The sequence below is a fragment of the Monodon monoceros genome, unplaced genomic scaffold (genome assembly GCF_005190385.1).
Source record: "Monodon monoceros isolate NGI ecotype Baffin Bay Population unplaced genomic scaffold, NGI_Narwhal_1 Super_Scaffold_4, whole genome shotgun sequence".
NCBI lineage: Eukaryota > Metazoa > Chordata > Mammalia > Artiodactyla > Monodontidae > Monodon > Monodon monoceros.
In genome coordinates this window covers 53,213,718-53,233,765 of record NW_021703781.1, presented here as the reverse complement: position 1 = coordinate 53,233,765, position 20,048 = coordinate 53,213,718, and the positions used below count along the sequence as shown (strand labels likewise).

The following is a 20,048-nucleotide window of genomic DNA, read 5'->3' as shown; positions in this document are numbered from 1 at the left end:
GGTAAAAAGCAATTCAAATGACAGCAGATTTTTTTCATCAGAAATCACGGAGGCCAGAAGAAAGTGGCACAACAATGTTTTAAGGACTGAAGGAAAGAATTGTCTACCTAGTATTCTATATCCAGCAAAAATATCTTTTGGGGATGAAAGGGGAATAAGACATTTTCAGATGATGGAAAACTAAGAATTTGTTGACAAAGACCTACCTAAAAGAATGGGTAAAGTAAGTTTTCTAAAAATAAAGGAAATGATAAAAGATGGAAACTTGGAACATCATTTAGGAGAAAAAACAAACAAAAAGGCAAAAGGCAGAAAAAGGCAATAGACTTTCTTTCTCCTCTTGAGTTTTCTAAATTATGATTGATGGTTGAAGCAAAATTATCACACTGGCTGATGTGGCTGTCAATGTTGTAGAAAAATAGGAGTAATACCCTTATCTTTCACAGAGGCAGTTGATATATACTGTCTAAAGTTGAACATAGTTAAAGCAAAAGCATTATGACTCCATCTTTTAAAATTTTTTATAAAAAACATTTTAAGGAACTAGTATCTGATATATCAGATAACGTTGCTCTAAAATTATTGATATCAGACTTTATTATGCATATATGTATGTATACATGTGTATGTATGTATATAGAGATATATGTATACAGACATACAGAGCTGAATGGCATGATTTTCTCTGAATGTTGATAAAGGTGGTGCATTGAGATTTGGTTTAATTACTAAATTCTTTGTACTATTTGTTATCATGTTTAAGTTTTAAAATGAGTGTGTATTTTTGTAACAGAATTATTTTTATTGTATTTTTAAATTATGAATCAAAAGAATATAGCAATTAAAAATAATCTGTTTAAAGGAAAACTGTAAAATATTAATGATACTCAAATTAAATTACAGAAAAATGCAAATACTGAAATTTAAAATATCCTACCAGAAATGGTTTCTTTGGGGGCTCAATTCACGTACCACACAACACAAGAAGCAACGTTATATTTACCCTGATCTTGAAATCTAACTAGTAGATGGATACCTCTCTCCATCTCAATCTCTATCTGTCTCTCTTAACACGTATATACACACACATGCATGTGTGTACGTACACATATATTCATGATATTGATAAATAGTTCCTTTTAATGCTTTATATGGTGAGAGCTAGCCTTTCTTTTAAAACAAAGACATGGCAATTGTTGTGAAAAGAATTATTTTGATGTAAGGTTTTTCTCCAGGTGAAATATTCTACACAGTGAGTATACTTCAAGGAGGTGTAGCTCTACGACATTGAGTTTGCTGGGAATAAAAGTTAGATGCAGGAACAAAAATATACAGAGTATTGGTGAATGTAGCTAGAGGAGCAGTTTGGGGTGTGTGTGTGTGTGTGTGTGTGTGTGTGTGTGTGTATGCACACATGCACAGTTATGAGTGCTGGGTGCCTAGAAGTAAGCAACATCATGCAGGGGAGAATTGAGCCTCTGGTTTTCCTGCTTGTCTGATACATGCTAGTTAGTACATATGATTTCATTGACGATGATGATGCCTAAATGAATCTACCTCAAACTATGGCTGTCCCTCAGAGTTAATACTCAAATTTTCACCAGAGGCCTAGTGGAGAATACTGGATGTAGAGTCAAAAGGCCGCCACCCACTGACATGTGACTTCCATTAATTGACCTCCCTTCCAGTATTCTAGATTTCATGTCCTCTCTGGTCATTAGTAATCACCTTAGTCATTGTTTTCACCCTGGACTCAGTTTGCCTAGATATAGAAGAATATGATCTCTCCCCTCCTCAGCTGTCCTTGCATGATATTAGAATTCAGCCCATTGTTGAGAGTTACCCAGTCAATTCAAACTAGAATTAACTAGAGTTCTCTAGGTTAATCTTTTTATTTTCATACCAGGGACCATTTCCTCTCAAAGGACAACATTTTTATCATGCACTGTTGGTCAAACAGATCAGTTGGTTGAATGGAGTTTTGTTATAATGAATACCTATGCACTAGGAAATCTAACACTAATTGCTTTAATAAAAAACCCCCAAATCTCAGTGGCTTAATAATAGAAGTTTGTTTCTCACTAATGTCACATCCAATGCTGAGGTACCTGGTGGATGGCATTTTATGTGATATTCCAGGACCCAGGTTTTTTCTGTCTTGGGCTTCTCCTTGGAGACTCTTCCATTCATCTGGCAATGGAGAAAAGAGACTATAAGGAAGGACATGACTTCTTAATTTCTGCTCAGAAGTGATACACATCTCCAACTACTTCAGCCTAACGTGACACATTACTTCTGCTCACAATGCTTTTACCTGTTTAGTCTTATGGGCACCCCTCTTGTGATGGAGGCAGAGGTATAGTAGGTTCTGGCTAGGCAGCTGCTTCTTGGCAACAGCTCTGCAATGTGGAAGGGGGGCACAAAATTTTGGTGGTCAATAAATTGTCTCCACCCTATCCAGAGGAGCAAGCCCAGGTGAATGCGGGGCTTACCTCATGTACCTCTCCCCTCTCAAGGATCACAGCTTGAGTTGGCTGCTGTCCGATTCCTTCAAACAGTTGTTTTATATATTTTGTGTTGGATTTCAGGCTGTCTATGACAGGAGGGTAATTCTGATCTATTCCATGATGGCTAGAACAGGAAGTACTACTTAACTTGGTTTTAACCTAGCATTTCTTAAACTTATTTGACCATGGAGCCCCTTTTCTTCATGTAACAATTACTAATAAAATACTTTGAAAAACATTTTTGCAAGGAAAAGAGTAAAGTTATACCACCTCCATTCCTTTACTTATCTCCCCAGGTTTTTGCTTTTGTTGTTGTTTTGCTTTTGTTTTTATTTGTTGTAATTGTTTTGTTTTCTTGAGAAATTTGAGTTTAGCTCAATATTGTTTAAGTGGTCGAGATAGTTGAAGTAGGCAAGACTAAAGGAAGTTGAAAAGCACCTGTACTTGATTACAGGACAAATGAACTAAGCGCAATAGTCTGCATAGCTCTCCCACCTGGCAGAACAGAGAGGAAAGTTTTTGGTATCTGTCGCCTAGTACCTACTTGGTCTCTGGTTTCCTAGTTACTGTAGGAGCCACAGTTTATAATCTGCAAACAGAGAGTGTTCACGAGACACTATGTGTGAAACAGCTAGCAAATAAGAAGGAACTTAATACATATACGGCTCCTCCCTTCCTCATTCTCCTGTGTTCTCCTAGTTAGTAATGCACTAACCTAATTATAGTTAAGTTAGTTGTGCTATTCAGCTACAATGACAATTATATGAAAAGAGGTCAGGGAAAGGATGTGGTAACTGTATAAGCTCCCAATTTACAAACCCTGAATTAAAATAAATACTGCACATAGATGGTTAGATTCCAGTGACTTAGACCCTGCCATTCCTATTATTGATGACCCACAATTAGATTGACCCATGAAGCTAATGACTTAAGCTTCAAGCCCTTCACTTGCATTGGTTCCTAGGAGTGCTGGGAGTTGATGACAATTGCAGAATTTCTAGGTGGTGAGGGGGAAGCCTTGCTGTGTAAACATTTCTGGTAAATTGCCTAAAGAGCTCTGAGAAAAAAGGGACTTGAAAAAATTTTTCTGGGAATTTGTTGTGATTTATTTTGTCATTCTAAATAAATATTTATTTTTGTACCTAATTTTGTGTTTTGTACTTTTGATTTCCTTTTCTTAAAGAGGGTCTCACAAATTGTTTACATTTCAGACTTGAAACACACGGATCCACTCCTGCTCACACTCTTGGTGCCATCACGTGCTGCTACCCTGCAGATTCCCAGAGGTGCCCTGCTCAGAGCCCACTCTGATAGCTGGAGCTGCAGATGGCTTTCCTATCCCTCTCCTTCCCTGCTCCCCTAGAGCTCTTCTCATCACTGCTAGGATCAAGGGCCAGCTGCTCCAGCCCCTGCCAAGACAAAGCGTCTCTCCACATGCACTGTGTTCACTGGGGAGAATGATTAGGGCCTGAAGCTCAGGACCCAAAGTGTGCAAGGAATTAGGAGAGAGAAAAGTTCAAGAAAATGGGGCCCTTGGGACAGTACTTGAGCCTTAGGGCCACCCTTTTGGCTCATTGTGGGTTAGATTATACAGATACTCATGCTTTCATTAAATATATTTTTTGAGTACCCATTACGTGCCTGAGGGATTGCCCACCACCCTGACCTTTACTTGTATAATTTTTCAATGATAACATTTTTCCAGGGTACAAACTCTTTGAAATTCCTGAACTGCAACCCTTTAGTCAGCTGGGTGGCTCCTGTATGGATTATATAGGAACTGGTTGAAGAAAGCCAAAGAAAGCCTATACTTTGTAGGATTTTTTTTTCTAACAGTATTCATTTCATTCAAGCTCCACCTGCGCAAAGTAGTTCTGAACACAAGATGGGAAGACTGACGCATAGCAAAGAAGATGAAGAATAGTGTAGCCTCAGAAAGAAAACCTAAAGGCATATGTGAGAAGAATGTGCTCAGTAGGAACCCAGAGTGAGGCCTTTGGAGGAGGGGCAGATACAACTTATAAAGCTTTGGAGAGACTAGAGTCAGCCTCTAGTCTGACTGATTTCAAGGTGTCAGAATAGCTTTTATAGGTCAACAGTTGTTCTAATGATTATCCAAGCTTCTCCTCATCCAGTGGGGAAGGCCCCAGTTTTATGGAATTACCTACCCAGGCAGGAGGTTGGGTGTAAGAATTCTGAGCAGACTGCCCCTCCTCCCTGAAAGCAGCAGGCTGCAAAATAGGTCCGGAAATTCCTGAGCATTGGGAAGCCAGCACTAATGCCATTACCTGAAATAAAAGAAGAGGTCAGATAATAAGGGGCAAAGGTTTTTCCTTTTAAAGTAAAGAGCCCGGTAAACAAAACCAGCTGCCCCTGGACAACAAACTCTCCTCATTAAATGTTTTAAGAGGCCATTGGGCATAAGTGGCTTATTAGAGTACAATCCTGAAGACTAAATCTAGGAGCCTAGAGAAAGGGGGGAGGGGAATCAGGGTTAAAACCTGGCTGGCAGAGAAGAAAGGAGATGAGACCTACCCCTGGCAGAAGATCCCTAACTGGCCAGAATGGAATTAAAATACGAGTGAGATGATTTCACCTGGAGTCTCTAATATTTCTGGCAGTATCTCTGCGATACGGGCTTGGGAATCTCAGCTGGGACAGTTTTAAATTTATACGCTAGTGGAATAGGATCTGGAGTAAGTTTTTAAAATAACTAATTATGGGAAATTTTATGTGTATTTACTATGGAAAGTCTGAAAGGGTACAAGGCAAAATGTTAACAAAGTTTCTCTAGGTGTTGGGTTCATCAATGATTTTTCATTTTCATATTTTAATCTTGTTTATGTGCATTTTCTAATTTGTCTATAATGAGCACTTGTTTCTTTTATAATCAACAGATAAAGGGCAAAATTTTAAATACAGTAATTCCCCACCATACAAAAGAGTTCCGTTCCAAGAGCATGTTCATAAGTCCAATTTGTTCGTAAGCCCAACAAAGTTAGACGAGGTACCCAACTAACACAATCGAGTATAGAGTACTGTACTGTAATAGGTTTATAATACTTTTCACACAAATAATACATAAAAAATAAACAAATACAAAAAATAAAGAAAACATTTTTAATCTTATGTACAATACCTTGAAAAGTACAGTAGTCCAGTACAACAGCTGGCATCCAGGGGCTGGCATCGAGTGAACGGGCAAGAAGAGTTACTGACTGGAGGAGGGAGAGGAGGTGGGAGATGGTAGAGCTGAAGGATCGTCAGCAATAGGAGACGGAGGGCAAGCTGCAATTTCACGTGAACTAACTTACGTGATTGGACATGCAAATGCACAGTCACATCTTTGAAAGTTCACAACTTGAAGGTTCATATGTAGGGGACTTACTGTAAGATGAAAGGTATTAAACTAGAAATAAAATTTAAAACTAAGAAGAGCAAGAGAGTTGGTGAATGAATTGGTATGTAGTTCCATTTACCTTGTATACTCTGCCATCTTTGCCACCTCCCCAGGTATGTGCTTCATATGACCTGCCAATCTAGAGGCCAGCCAAGGAAGGAATGATGGTTGCCAGGACTGAGCACAGGCTGTTTGTCCACACACAAAGGTTTCAAGCTCATTGCATTTGTAGTAATAGTTCACAGAAAGGTTATTTCTGCACAGCCTCTCCTGGCTTCAGCTTTTAGTTGAACAGCTCAGCCATTTGTGGTGTGATCCTAGGAGATGCTGAAATTTCAAGAGAGCTTAGAGGAGGACTATGATTTACCTAAAATTATCAGGGTTTATGTGGAAGATGCCAAAGCACCTCTAATTGGCAAATTTCCTTCCTCTCTCTTTCCTTCCCTCAATCCTTCCTTTCCTGTCTCATTTGTTTGGTCTTCTGGTGCCTTTGTATCCATTACTAAACTAGTTAACTCTTCAGGAGAGACCAGCTGGTAGCTCAGAATCATCTTTATCTTCCCAGTGAAGAAGACAGAGGAAAGCAGAGAGACTTGCGCCCAGGTCACTGGATAGTCTGGTGGAATCCAGTCCTACTTCCACTTACCCAGTCTTGGTTAGAAATCACCATCTTTACCATTTTAACAATTTATTCTTACCAAGTGTCATCACAGGCTATCATGTCCAAATCTAAATGATGTATTGAGCCCTTTACTACAGGCAGCCACTATCAGAGAATCAAAGCTCTGTAACAAGCAGGAGTTTTTCAGATAACCACAGATTGTTGACATTGAATGTTTTCTTAGAAGCTTCACATTTATGAAGGGTAAGTGCAGCAAGCTAATTGTCCAGGGTTACCCATGAAAAAGGCTCAGGTATTTATCAACTCATACCTATGGTTAAATTATCCCCTCTCTTAAAAAGGAATACTAAATTCTGGAGGACCAAAGTTCTTATTTCCATAGTGCAATATAAATGTGGGTTTATGTTTGCAAATAAAGTTGCTGAAACTTCACAGTATAATATGGGAATTCCTTTGGCATCCAAGTGTGAATCTGACTCCGACCGAAATTATTAAAAAGACACTGTGATGGGGGGAAGGAAGGGACTGGGGAAGGGCTGGGGAAGGAAGGGACTCTTATTTGGGCCAAAGATAGAGGCAATGTCCAGGGCCGTATTTGAGAATTTTAGAGGGTCTCTGCCATATCTGTTAACTTCTCTGATTCTCCTAGAGAGCTCATCTATGGCCGTGGCTCCATTCATTACTTACAAACTGAAGAAAACAACCTGGTCAACATTTTCTGTCTCAATTTTTCTCTGTGCTGACTTCTCACATCTTCAAGTACCTGTTGCATATTTTCTCTTTGATATTCTCTGGGTCTTTGATATCTCAAACAGAATAATTTATCTCCTTTGACAAACCTAATACCCAGTCTGACTAGCCTACGTGTCCTTGGCACCAATGTTCTCAAAGACATTCTCTCTCATTAGCTCATGGTCATCGACTCCCTTCCTGTCTCTCTTATGCTCTACAGAAGCTTTATTTTATTAGTTCTTTTTTCACAGGCTCTCACTTTTACTTTTTCCGTGATCTCCCTTACTTAGACCCAGATTTCTTCTTGCCTGCACTGTTGAGATAAGATAACCTTGTCACACTGGTTTCCTGCCTGGAGCTTTCCCTGCTCCAGTCTAATTCATAGCCCACAGGAATAGCCTGAGACCAACTGAGAATGATTGAATCCAGCTTGTTAGGTTAAAATTGGGGACAAAAATAGGCTCTAAAAAGCTTAAACCAAAGTTTTTACTGGAATTCCTCCCCCACATGTCACATGAAGGAAGAATTGGACTATTCCCGGGTCCAAGAAAACAGCCATTGAGTGAACAGTAAGAGGGAGCCAATTTTGGACCCATGGTAGAAGAGCCTTCCCTGGATCCGAGCTGTGGTACAGTGGAACAGTACTAGTAGTGTATGAGAGTGAGTTCCCTGTCCTAGATAATAACTTCTTAGGGATGTTGTCACAGGCTTACCTACTTCAGACCACATGACCACTAAGGTCTTTTCAAACTCCAGGTTTTTGCAACATAATCACAGCCCTCTCCACCTCTCTCTTTCTCTCTGCCTCCCACCTACTGGAAATCCAGAGTCCATTTTTGCTCCTTCATAATTCCCTAATTCCAAATCCTATGGTGGATGAACATACTGTCTTTCTCCAGACAGATGTTCCCCTGCTCACCCCATCCCATGGCTTTTCAGTCTAGGTTGCTGCCACCTTGGGTACTTAAGTAACCTGGAGGGTAGTTTTGGTTATTGAATACCTTTTATGTGCCAGTTTCTGTGCCCAGAATTTCTTCTCATTTTTATCGGTACAGTAACCCTGTGAAAATACTGTAGGGTTGGGGTTCTTTTTTAACTGATTTTAAAGAAGGGGAAACCCAGTATCATATAGGTAGTATGTGGCAAAGCTGGGACTGAACCAAGGTTTTCTAACTCCAAGTTTCGTGTACTTGAGAAAAGAGACCAAAGGAAGGAGGGGAAGAGTGGAGGTCCCTCAACCGTGGGCCGTGGATTTTGTGGGATAGGAAGCATGTTCACAGGGAATCCTACATATTGAAAAAGTACATCTGGCACTTTTATCTCAATGAGCATTAAACTATATGTGTTGCCAGCAAAACTTATAAACTCTGCTGTTTAAAATAGTTACTGGGAGCTAACAAAGAAAAAAGAGGAAACTATAATATATTTGACTAGAACATAAAAGAACACTAATTACAGTACATTTTTATCATATGCATAATCATCATGTAATATAGTACAAATGTTCATGTCCTTCAATGTGTGTTACATTAACATTTCAAGAATTATTTTTAATTTGAACACTACAGTGTTTTAACATGCCTAGCTTTCAGGTAGTATACTATTTAATCACAACTTTTAAAAAATTGGAGGTGCTGACAGTGGAGCACTAATAGAAAGAGGTTTGTGAGGTAATGGACATGGACATTACCAGCTCTGTGTGTTGCACATAATAAATGTTTATTGGATCTAAGTCTAGCATCTGTACCAGGAATGAGGTGAAAGGTCATGTCATTGGTTTGTTTTATTCCCTAATATAAGTAACCACCCAGATTTTCAAAAGCATGTGCCCTTTGACACAGTCATCTCACTTTTAGAATTCTGTACACACAGTCAGGCCCCTATTGTTTATGACCCCATCTTTGTGAGCTAAAAATTAGAGAAATCAGAAAAGAACTAACAGTTGTTGAGTGCCTACTATATGCCAGACACTTTAGGTTTATCTGCTTGATCTTCAAACAATCCTGAGTAGTAGATATGTTACCTCTCTCTTAAGAATAAGAAAACTGAGGCCCATAAAGGCCAAGCATCTTGCCCAAGATCACATAGGTAGTAAATACCTGCCTTGGAATTTGATCTCAGATATCTCTGGCTCCAAAACCCATACTCTTTTCAATATACAAATGATTTAAACATTGGATTCTGTGGAAATGTGTGAGGTGGTGAGGGAGGCCAAGGGGAAGGCTGAGTGGGAGGAGCTCATCTCCCACCCTCACTTCAACCAGAGCACCTGGTTGAAAGTGCAATTACAAAAGAATTTTAACCATTCCACTACATCACATATTAGTATGGGAATTTAACATTAAAAGGAATTTTTTAGTACTAGAATTAGAATTATAGTTCTGTAATACGTACTGAGAGGTTGGTGTCTTACTAAAAATGACATAATCTATCATTATCCATCAGCCAAGGAGACCTAAGTGGATTGGAAAAGGCACCCAGGAGTCATAAGCATTGATTTTAATTAAATCGATTTAATTTGGAATTTTGCAAAGATGAGTGTTGGGAGGTTTGAGATAGTGAAGGTCACCTATTCCTGGGCTTAGCCTTCAGAGTAAAGATTCACACAGAGTCCCCACAAAGCCAGATGAACCTGTTTTGGTTAAATGTTAACAATGTAGTATCAGCACAACTTGATGTTTCACTTAAGCTACCTAACAAAACTGGAGACACCACCACACTGATGTGTGCCAAACTTGTTGCTATTTTAGGAGAGGGCACCTGAACTTTAATCTGTCTGACTTATTTGTTTATTCATTTATCCGTTCATTTATTCTGGAGGTGGAAGGAGGTTGACTACAAGGTATTTTGCCCAGGGAAGTGAACTGGAGATGAACTCTTTGAGACCTGCTCACTGCACTAAATCAGATTTTTGTGGTTGGTGTTTTCTTATTTAAAGGTGTGGAAACCTTTCAAAATGTTTGAGTAGTCTTTCAAACCTCTCACATACCTTTATTACTTTAAGGTGGGGGTAGGGATGGTATGGGAGGGGTGTTAAATTACTTTCCCTATGGGGAAAACAACTAAGCTTTTCCCCATTACCCAGTTGTGTTACAGAGTCCTGTCAGTTCCTATAGAGCAATAAATGCAGTTTCAATGGACAAAGGCTGAAAAAAATCACAATATTAGCCCACAAATGGAGGTGAAAATGAAGAGGTTAAAAAGTATATTATTTGTTTGAAAAGTACCCAGGATCAAAACTTCTTTAGAATGTAAGAGCCCAAGTGAACCCTGGGCTCTTTCCTCAGGCAACAGAGACCTCTGGCTAGAGAAATATATTTGTAGTCTCCTGCTCGAGATTTTCTCTGATTCTTATTTTATTTTTATTCCAGTTGCTACATTGATGGCCGGGTGGTCAAGGTGATGGACTTCCTGAAAACTCGCCTATTAGACACACTCTCTGACCAGATTAGGAAAATTCAGAAAGTGAGTAAAAATCTCTGGGGAAGAAAAGGAGTGAGTTTGGGGGTAAGCGAGGAAAATGTCACAGGGTTCCAGCTGGGTGTTAGCACTGTGGGTAGAAAAATAGTGCAGTCTGGATTTGCATGGCCAAGAGGTGCCTCTCACAGCTGGTGATTGCTGTTTATTGCTTTTCAGATTAAGAAGTGTTTGAATGTAGCATATCCAAGTTTAAAAGCTTCTCTATTTTAATAACAAACATTTTGTAACAGTTGGCTTCTAAATTGTGAGTTTCTTAAGGGAAGAATAGGTTTACTTTCTTTTTGCAGGAGTTTATTTTGGGTTAGTTTAGGAGAGAATGATTACATTCATTCAGTGGAGTTGTGGTCTGGGATATTGGCAATTCTGAGCCACATTTACACTATTCCTAGGTGTCTTAGAATCAGCCAAGTAACATCTTACTTTTGTAGAGATGTTGGAGAAGATAAGCTTAAATTAAGCAATTGTATGTAGGTCCTACTGGCACGACACCTGTGGTTAGTAGTTCTCAAACTTGAATACAATCAAAATCACCAGAGATTGCTTGTAGTTTCCAATCTCACTTCTGATGTTCTGATTTAGTATGTCTGGAGTGGATCCCAGACATCTCTATTTTTAATAGTCATCTGTCAAGTGATTCCACCCAATGCAGATCACGTTTTGAAATACACTAGATTAGTTAATTCTGAACTGTGAGGATCTTATACCTACAATTTCCATCTGCCTCTACAAAATGGTGATATCTCATCTTTAGTTTCCTAGTCAGGTCCTTTTCCAGGGAATGAGGACCTTTTGAACATTCAACTTTATTTTGAGCAAATTAAACACATCTTTGCAGAAAAATAGCAACAGGTAGGCCCCCATTAATATGGGATGAATGAGGGGAGTTCCCCAGTGGTCCAGTGGTTAGGACTGCATGCTTTCACTGCCAAGAGCATGGGTTCAATCCCTGGTCCGGGAACTAAGATCCTGCAAGCCGTGAGGTGCGGCCGAAAACACAAAATATATATGGGATGAATGAATAAATGAATGGGCAAATAAATGAATGGCTCATTATAAAATTAGTTGTGAAAAAAAATACTATTTGGAGCAATCATAGAAAAGCACTTTTGATTGCTAAAGGGGAGGTCTGTACACTTTTCTGTATTCATACCAATGCCATACTCAGATTACAAAATAGCTTTTGGAGTCTTTAGAGGCTGGGAGGCCTCAGGACTTCTGAATTTCTACATCCCAGTCTGATCCCTCTGGGGATCAGGTGCACTGACCAGCACCCGTATCTGTCACTGTCTCCTACTAGGCAAAGCCTAGGAGAACTAAATGATTTGAAATATCTCTGTCAATCTCTTTGACATTCACTTAGTTTTTAATATTTAAATATTTAATATTTACTGAGCTTTTAGCAAGTACCAGGCAAAGTGCCAGGTGCTGAGGATACAAAATGTAATAAGACATGGTCTCTGCCCTCAAGGAACTCAGTTTTGAGATTTAATACTTACTTTGAGCAGGTTGAAAAACATATTACCTAATGGAGTAGAATGTCAGCCTGTTGAACACTACAGTTTTCTAGCGCATTATGCTAATCCAATATTAGTTATTGGCCTCTAAAAAGAGAGGAGGAGATTTCTTTCATTCATTCATTCTTTCATTCAGTAGATATTTATTGAGTGTTTACTGTGTTCCAGGCACTATACTAAGTTTCTGTATTACAACAGTGTACAAGACAACAAGTCTTTATATTTTTGGCTTTTCCAGTTTTGAGCCTAATGATCTGATCAAAGGATTGTCATTGGAAGTAAAATGATTCAGTGGTATCATGGCACTGTGAGCAAAGGTTCATGTAATTCTTTAAGTAGAATAGGTAGCTCTAGGTCAAAGCCAAGACAAATGGATTAGGAGTTAGGTTCCTCCCTTTCTCCCCACTACCCAGTACTCTCCACCACTGCATACACCTTCACCATCACAGAATGTTCAGAGACTGAAATAAGTGGCTAAACTCACCTCCTGAATTGGCCAGGCAAGGCCAAAGAAACTTAGAGTAAAGGGCTCAAACCCTGTGCTCAATTGAAATTCAGACCTTTAAAAACATGTTTGATGGACTTGGAAGGGGAGAGCTAAGTGCGGTTGCAGGGGGGAGCAGTGGAGTCTCCAAGAGAAATAACCTACATACAGAAGGCACTTGGCAGGGGATGGCTAGAATTAGCAGTAGGACCTGGAGTCACCTTTTGGCTGTTGCAAATACAACATGCTCAGAGGTCCCCTCAGGCTTATGTTCCTGTTCCGGTTATGTCTTGCTGTGCAACAAATTACCCCAAAACTTAGCGGCTTAAAACAGTCATCTATTATGACTATGAATTCTATGGGTCAGGAATTCCCATAAGGATAACTTGTCTTTGCTCCATTAGCTTCAGCTGGAAAACTCAAAGACTGGGGTAATTCAAAGGCTGGCGACTGGAATTATCAGAAGGCTCGTTCACTCATGTGTCTGGCAGTTGGCTGATGTCAGTTGTCAGCTAGTACCTTTGTGGGGCTGATAACGGGAATGCCTCTTTGTGTAGCCTGGGCTTCCTCCCAAGGTTTTAAAGTCAGATGCCCAAGAGAGAGAGCCAGGTGGAAGCTCTGTCACCTTTTCTATCTACCATCAGAAGTCATAGGGCATCACTTCAACCACAATCTATACATTGAGACAGTCACCAAGACCCATAGGGATTTAAGACAAGAGCAAATAAACTTCTCTGGATGGGGGAGTGGCAAGGTTCTGGAAGGGCATATAAGACCAGAAATATTTTTTCAGTCATTTTTGGAAAATACTGTCTGCCATGCTCCTTGTTTCATTTAGTAGCTCATTCAGTTATTTCTCTGACTGGTTTTCTTTTTCCAATTCTCTTTTGCAAAGCTCTTGCCAGATATTGCCTTAAATGGGTATCTGCTAGGGGTGTTGCTGGATCACAGATTCCTTGAGCTTTGATCCATGGGATAGACCTTCTATTGGCTACAGCAGCCTGGACCCAGTTGTTAGGGCCTCGAGGATAAGAGTCTCTACCACAGCCCAGGATATGCCAGGTACTGGCCTGACTTGGGGAGATGAGGGCTGGGAGACCAGAGAAGGGTCGCCAAGATTTTCCAGTTGAAAAGTTACTTTGGCTGTTCCTGAAGTTCCCTGTGGATGGGTGGGGGTTTGGGGAATTAGATTCCAGGGTACAAACTGGGGCAGAGTGATCAAACTCCTTCTTTCGAGCCCCCAAAACCAATTTGGAGATGGACCAAGTAAGATTTTAATATGTATATAACTGGAACTCTCATCCAAAAGCTAGAAATGGAATCTTTGTTTCTTTTCTATTTTGAGAAGTCCTAATGACCTCTCCTTAGGTCCACAGTAATGGAAAAAAGGGCAAATTTCCCACCAAAACAGATTCACGTGAGATTGGTTAGATAAACCAGTGGTGAGGCTGTTTGAAGAAGAGATAGGATACAGGATTTGAAGTCTAGTGGCTTGGGTTGCATGACCTTGGGCCATTCATGTAACTTCTCTGATTTTGTTTCTTCATCTGTAAAATGAGGATGCTAAGAATACAGTCAGCCCTCTGTATCTGTATCCATGTGTTCTGCATCTGTGGATTCAACCAACCACAGACTGAAAATATTCAAGAAAAAAATTTTCAGAAGGTTCCAAAAGGCAAAACTTGAATTTGCCATGTACCAGCAACTGTTTACATAGCACTTACATTGTATTAGTGTAAGTAATCTAGAGATGATTTAAAGTACATGGAAGGATGTGCATAGGTTATAATACAAACACCATACCATTTTATATACGGGACTTGAGCAACTGCAGATTTTGATATCCACAACTGTTCCTGGAATGAGTACCCGACAGATAGGGACCACTGTACTACCCTCCTTCCCTCTTTGGGAGATTAGGAAGGTCACATGAGTCCCTGTTTTGTTAACTGCCAGTGAATGCTAGTTCTTATTTCTATTATTATTATTTCAGTTATTGTGGTTATTTTTTTTACATCTTTATTGGAGTATAATTGCTTTACAATGGTGTGTTAGTTTCTGCTTTATAACAAAGTGAATCAGTTATACATATGTTCCCATATCTCTTCCCTCTTGTGTCTCCCTCCCTCCCACCCTCCCTATCCCACCCCTCCAGGTGGTCACAAAGCACCGAGCTGATCTCCCTGTGCTATGTGGCTGCTTCCCACTAGCTATCTACCTTACATTTGGTAGTGTATATATGTCCATGCCTCTCTCTCGCTTTGTCTATTGTGGTTATTTTTAATAATAATTTACGTAACTGGAGAAGCTTCATGTTACCTTTATCCTCAACTTGTTCTTTGCTTTTTTCCTCTTTCCTCTTTCTTTGAACCCTGGAGAATATGATAGGTGATATTTTTGGCACCTGAAAGGCAGTGCTAAAAACAGTTGTGGTTTCCAAATTTGGACTGCCACTTAAGAATTTTCAGTTTTCTGAGCAGTGGGTGAATTCTCGTTATGTGAAAATCTACGTGATGCATTTGAAAGCCTAACAGAGACAATGTTTGGACAACCCACTCCTTTGCATGATCCACACACTCTCTCCCTTCCATTAGAATGAGGATAATCACCTGTACTTTGGGAGATGAGTCAAGGGAAAGAGTTGAGAATCTCTCAATGCAGGCAAGAGTCAGACGGGAAAGTGAGAGATGTTCAGGATACAGTGCAGATGGTATAGCATGGATAGCTGGGCTGACTCCAAAACAATAACATAAGAACCAAGATGAACCACTTCGGCTTAAGTCACTTGGACTCTATGATTTGTGTCATCTCCTAGAGGAATCAGAGGAGGAAATAACACTTTTTGATATTATTTTCAGCAATTCAATAGGCACAGGAAGGAGTTGGTGAAATCCCAGTCATAAGGGAAGTATTTCCAAAAGTACTGTCCTTATGATTGCATTTTGAATACTAAATAAAATGAACAATTGTCTTCCCTAATATTTGAAAATGTCCTTCCTTCCTTCCTTCCTCCCTTCCTTCTTTCTTCCCTTCCTTCCTTCATTTACCAACTGTTTATGACATTCTTGTATCTTCAAGACTCCTGAGGATAAAATGGAGAACAAGACTGGTGTGGTGGTTATCCTCAAAGACCTTATGGTCTAATGGGAAAATAGTTAATGGAGCAAGCAATGATAGTAAGATGCAATGATTCCCATAACAGGGGACGTTTCGGGTGCTACAGGAGCCCATGGTGAGATGTATCTACCTTAGTTTGTAAAGGAAGGGAAATTGGGCAAGTCTTCCCAGAGGAAGTGACCTTTAGGCTAATTCTGAAAGGATAGACACCTTCTAATTTATACAGTTCTTCTTAGGGTGTGATCAGAGGACTCCTGGTGGTAGATGTATATGGTGGAGGGAATGGTTTACATGATTTATAATATGACCATGATCTTTCTTTTGTTAATATCATCATTGCTTATGATTGCTCATAATACTTAATAAAGATTAATTCTTTTGAAATCTCAATAAATGCAGTAACATTATACCCCTTTTTCCAATATATCCTAGTTGCAGTATCATGGAAGTAGGTAAGGCAGAGGAATATTTAATCCTTTGGAAGTAACGAATAGATTAAAAAGGAAACTTTTTTCTCAGCCAACTGCTGGTTTACCTACTTATATCAAAGTGTATCAAAGGGGAAGAGGGTAAAAGAATAACAGTTATTCTTGAGGATCATAGAATAACTGGATGCACAACTAAAGGCAAATGAGGACAATGACAATGTTAACCTTCTCTAATGAAGAAAAGTGGAAAATGAAAATACCTTAGTAGGGTAAGAACAGTAGTATCACTACTGGAAAAAAAATCACTGTTTCATTGGTTGATTCATTCATTCACTCATTCATTCATTCATTCAATAATGTTGACGGCTTATTTCAATGTGCCAGTGCCTGCCATAGTGCCTGTCACTTGGCAGGTGCTCAATCAATATTGGAGGCAGGCAGTTAGGGAATGGAAGGTGAATGAGCAGAGTAAAATAGTGGGAGAAATGTAAAAGAAGCAAAGTAATGTGTATGTCTCAATCGCATTTGGATCTGCTATCTCAGCTGTTCACATGCAAAAGAATCTAGTCTGCTACTAACTTAGTAACATAGTGTTGAATAGATAGATATTGATTTAGGCAACCAAAAATGGGCCACGCCTATATGTAGGCACAGAAGGAGAGTATCTTCTGGGTATATGCTTAAGGGTGAAAGAAAGTTCTCTTTGTGGCTCAAAGTAACATTTCAGTCAGTTTGCTAATGCCAGATATTTCATTTTAGAAAAGTAATTTTTCATTTTACATTAGGGGGAGGATGCAGAATGTAAATAACTTGAGAAGAGGCAAACTACACTGATTTAAAATCACACTAAGGTGTTAATATCAAATAATCCTTTCCCAAGAGCAGGGTTTTTTTCTTTGCAATAATTTTAGTTTATTTAAAAAAATTTTTTTAATTGAAGTGTAATTGAATTGCCGTGTTATGTTAATTACTGCTGTACAGCAAAGTGACTCAATTATACATATTTGTGCATTCTTTTTCATATTCCTTTCTATTATGGTTTATCACAGGATATTGAATATAGTTCCCTGTGCTATACAGTAGGACCTTGTTGTTTATCCATTCTATATATACCAGTTTGCATCTGCTAATCCCAAATTCCCAACCCAACCCTCTCCCACCTGCCTCCCCCTTGACAACCACCAGTCTATTCTCTATGTCCATGTTTCTGCTTCTGTTTCATAGATAGGTTCATTTGTGTCATATTTTAGATTCCACATATAAGTGATATCATATGGTATTTGTCCTTTCCAAGAGCAGGTTTTGATGGAGGGGAAAAGAAACACAGGGCAAAGACATACTTAAGAGAGTCAGAGGACCCTAAACACAAACTGTGCCACAGTAATACCTTAGGTGACATCCAGGTGTGAGTCTAAGTTTTATGGGGCTGGAAGCTTATACAATGGGGACCTCTTTAAGAAAAAGAAAACAAAACAAATTTGCATGTTTTAGAAATATATCTGACCATATTAACACATTATCATGGCCCTTCCCAGGACATTAGTAGGCCTGTGAAAACGGGGAGCTGGAAGTTGACGAGCTTCCCAGTAAATTAGCCTCTGTGACTCAACTTGGCTATCTGAAAATGGGAGAATATGTCCCAAGGGAAACTTTGGCTCTTCTCTTTCAGGTATAAGACACTAATGATAAATAGGGGAATCTAGCTGGAAAGGTATGTTTACCACAAAAGAGCTCCAAAGTTTCGGTCAGTGTCCTTCCAAGAAACACATTTCCTTGATTCTTAAACACAAACAATTATAAAATGTAACATCAATTTAATAACAGCTGAGGGGAGAGAGTAAACAGCTGGCAAGTTTCTTTTGATGAAAAACATTCTGATTTCAAAACCATTAAAATGTGGAAAATGCATCATCAACTGACAAAAATATAGTAATTGTATCACCTTTCAGGCTACAAATGCCATCTATTGAGTGCATCATATATTACTAACCCATTGAAGAAACCAGTAATTTTTTTCAAGGCCACACTTACTAAGTAGTAAAATTAGAACTCCTAACTCCAGGGCCCACACGCTATCCAATACACCGTTCTGAATCTCCCATTAATTTTGTAGCCCATGGAATATTTATATTCCTGACCATCCAGGATGAGGAAACCTTTTTAAATAGAAGAATACTGAATGTTCCTGGTGAAAGAATATCAAATTGACCTCTTGGTCAGTTGATATAATCTGGGGTGGGTGTCCTAGAAGTGAAAGCTGAATGAAAGTTGGGGGCCACAATCTTAGGTGATATCTAATATTATCACAATATTAGATAGTGGAAGCAGACAAGGATTTTCAGGGAGTGATTTGCATTCATTCACTGGACACCATTCGTATGTTTCATGTGCACATGTATAGTGAGGTCCTGCTGTGTGGAAGGCAATGACCATATGAAGGACATATTGGGGGAAGGGCCCTGAGAACAAACTGCTACTTGGGGCAAAAATCTTCTTCAGGAGGAAAAGGCAGCTTGGGGTGACCTTCTAACATTTCCACATGGAAGTGGGGAGATTACAGGGTTTGTCTTGAACGAGAGGAAATTACCTCTGAGGCTGGTGGAGCCTATGACTCGTCAGTAGGTAGACAGTAAGCCTGAGGGGTTGGTTAGTCATAGAAGAGGACTGGAGAAGGGAAGAAGAGTGTTTTATGTGCAGGTAGCTGCTGTCCAGTCTTTCCCTCCACCAGCACTTATCCTTGAACATAGTCATTGCTTTGGGACTGTGAAACTTTCTTCCTCATTTTCTTGCATATGATCATAATTTCCTTGCCTTCCCAGTGACTTTCTTTTTTGTGTATTTTCTTATTTTAATTTTATGTTTAGTTGCAATTACACTCGATTGCTTTTCTGCGGTTTGAGATAACAAGAGCAGAGAATACAATTTTAAATCCTAAAAATGACACAGAAACAGAAGCCACAAATTAAAAATTGATCTGATACCAAAAGAAAATGGGCAAATATGGCACTCCGGAACAGGAAGATGTTAAAAAGAAATTATACAGAAAAAATTAATGAAACTGACAGGAAGTTCATTAGACAGAAGAAATAAATCAGGAAGAATGTGATGAGATATTGGAATTGGCTGAGCTCAGAATAGCTCGGCTTTTCTAACCTGAGAAGGACATATTAAATATGGAGGCAGTTTAGTGAACCAGAAGCTTCTAGGTCTCCTCAAACAGGAAAATTCAATTAGAAAGTGAACAGAGTCCCGAAATGGAACTGTGAGGATTTGATGTTTGCTCTTATGGTTTTGAGGTTATTAGTTATCTTCTCTGATATCTACTCAGCATTTCCATTGGTAAAATATTACCTCTCTCACTTATTAACAAGTAAACTACTTCACTGTCTCATTATTTAACAAGTTTTTAATAAGCGAAGTGGCTGACAAGTATTTTATAGGGCATGCAAAATGGAAAAAAAACGTGGCTTTCTCAAGTTGCTTATGGTGTAGGAGGGTTAGGCAAACAGAAAGTTACAACTCAGTATAATAAGGTCAAGGATAGCAATAGGTTCCAAGAACTTTGGAGGCCAGAGGAGAGAATTAATTTTCTGAAGTTTTGAGAAAAGTTTCACAGGGGAGGTAACATTTAAAATAAGCCATGAAAAACAAAAATCAGACAACATGGATGAGGAGTGAGTAAGGGACAAAGTGATCATCAAAAACCTAAAAGAAAATCATGTAGTTGAAAAATGGTGAGTCCATTTTGTGTGGTGAACCTCAGA

General features: G+C 39.2%; 1 protein-coding gene across 3 annotated transcripts in view; it reads left to right on the top strand.

The window, feature by feature from the left end:
* Positions 1-20,048, top strand: part of HPSE2 (heparanase 2 (inactive)) — a 573,943-nt gene that overhangs the window by 397,960 nt on the left and 155,935 nt on the right. For all 3 annotated transcript variants that reach the window (XM_029201275.1, XM_029201274.1, XM_029201273.1), the window contains one exon: positions 10,633-10,726. In XM_029201275.1, the coding sequence (XP_029057108.1) occupies positions 10,633-10,726 (94 nt within the window). The remainder of the gene's footprint in view (positions 1-10,632; positions 10,727-20,048) is intronic.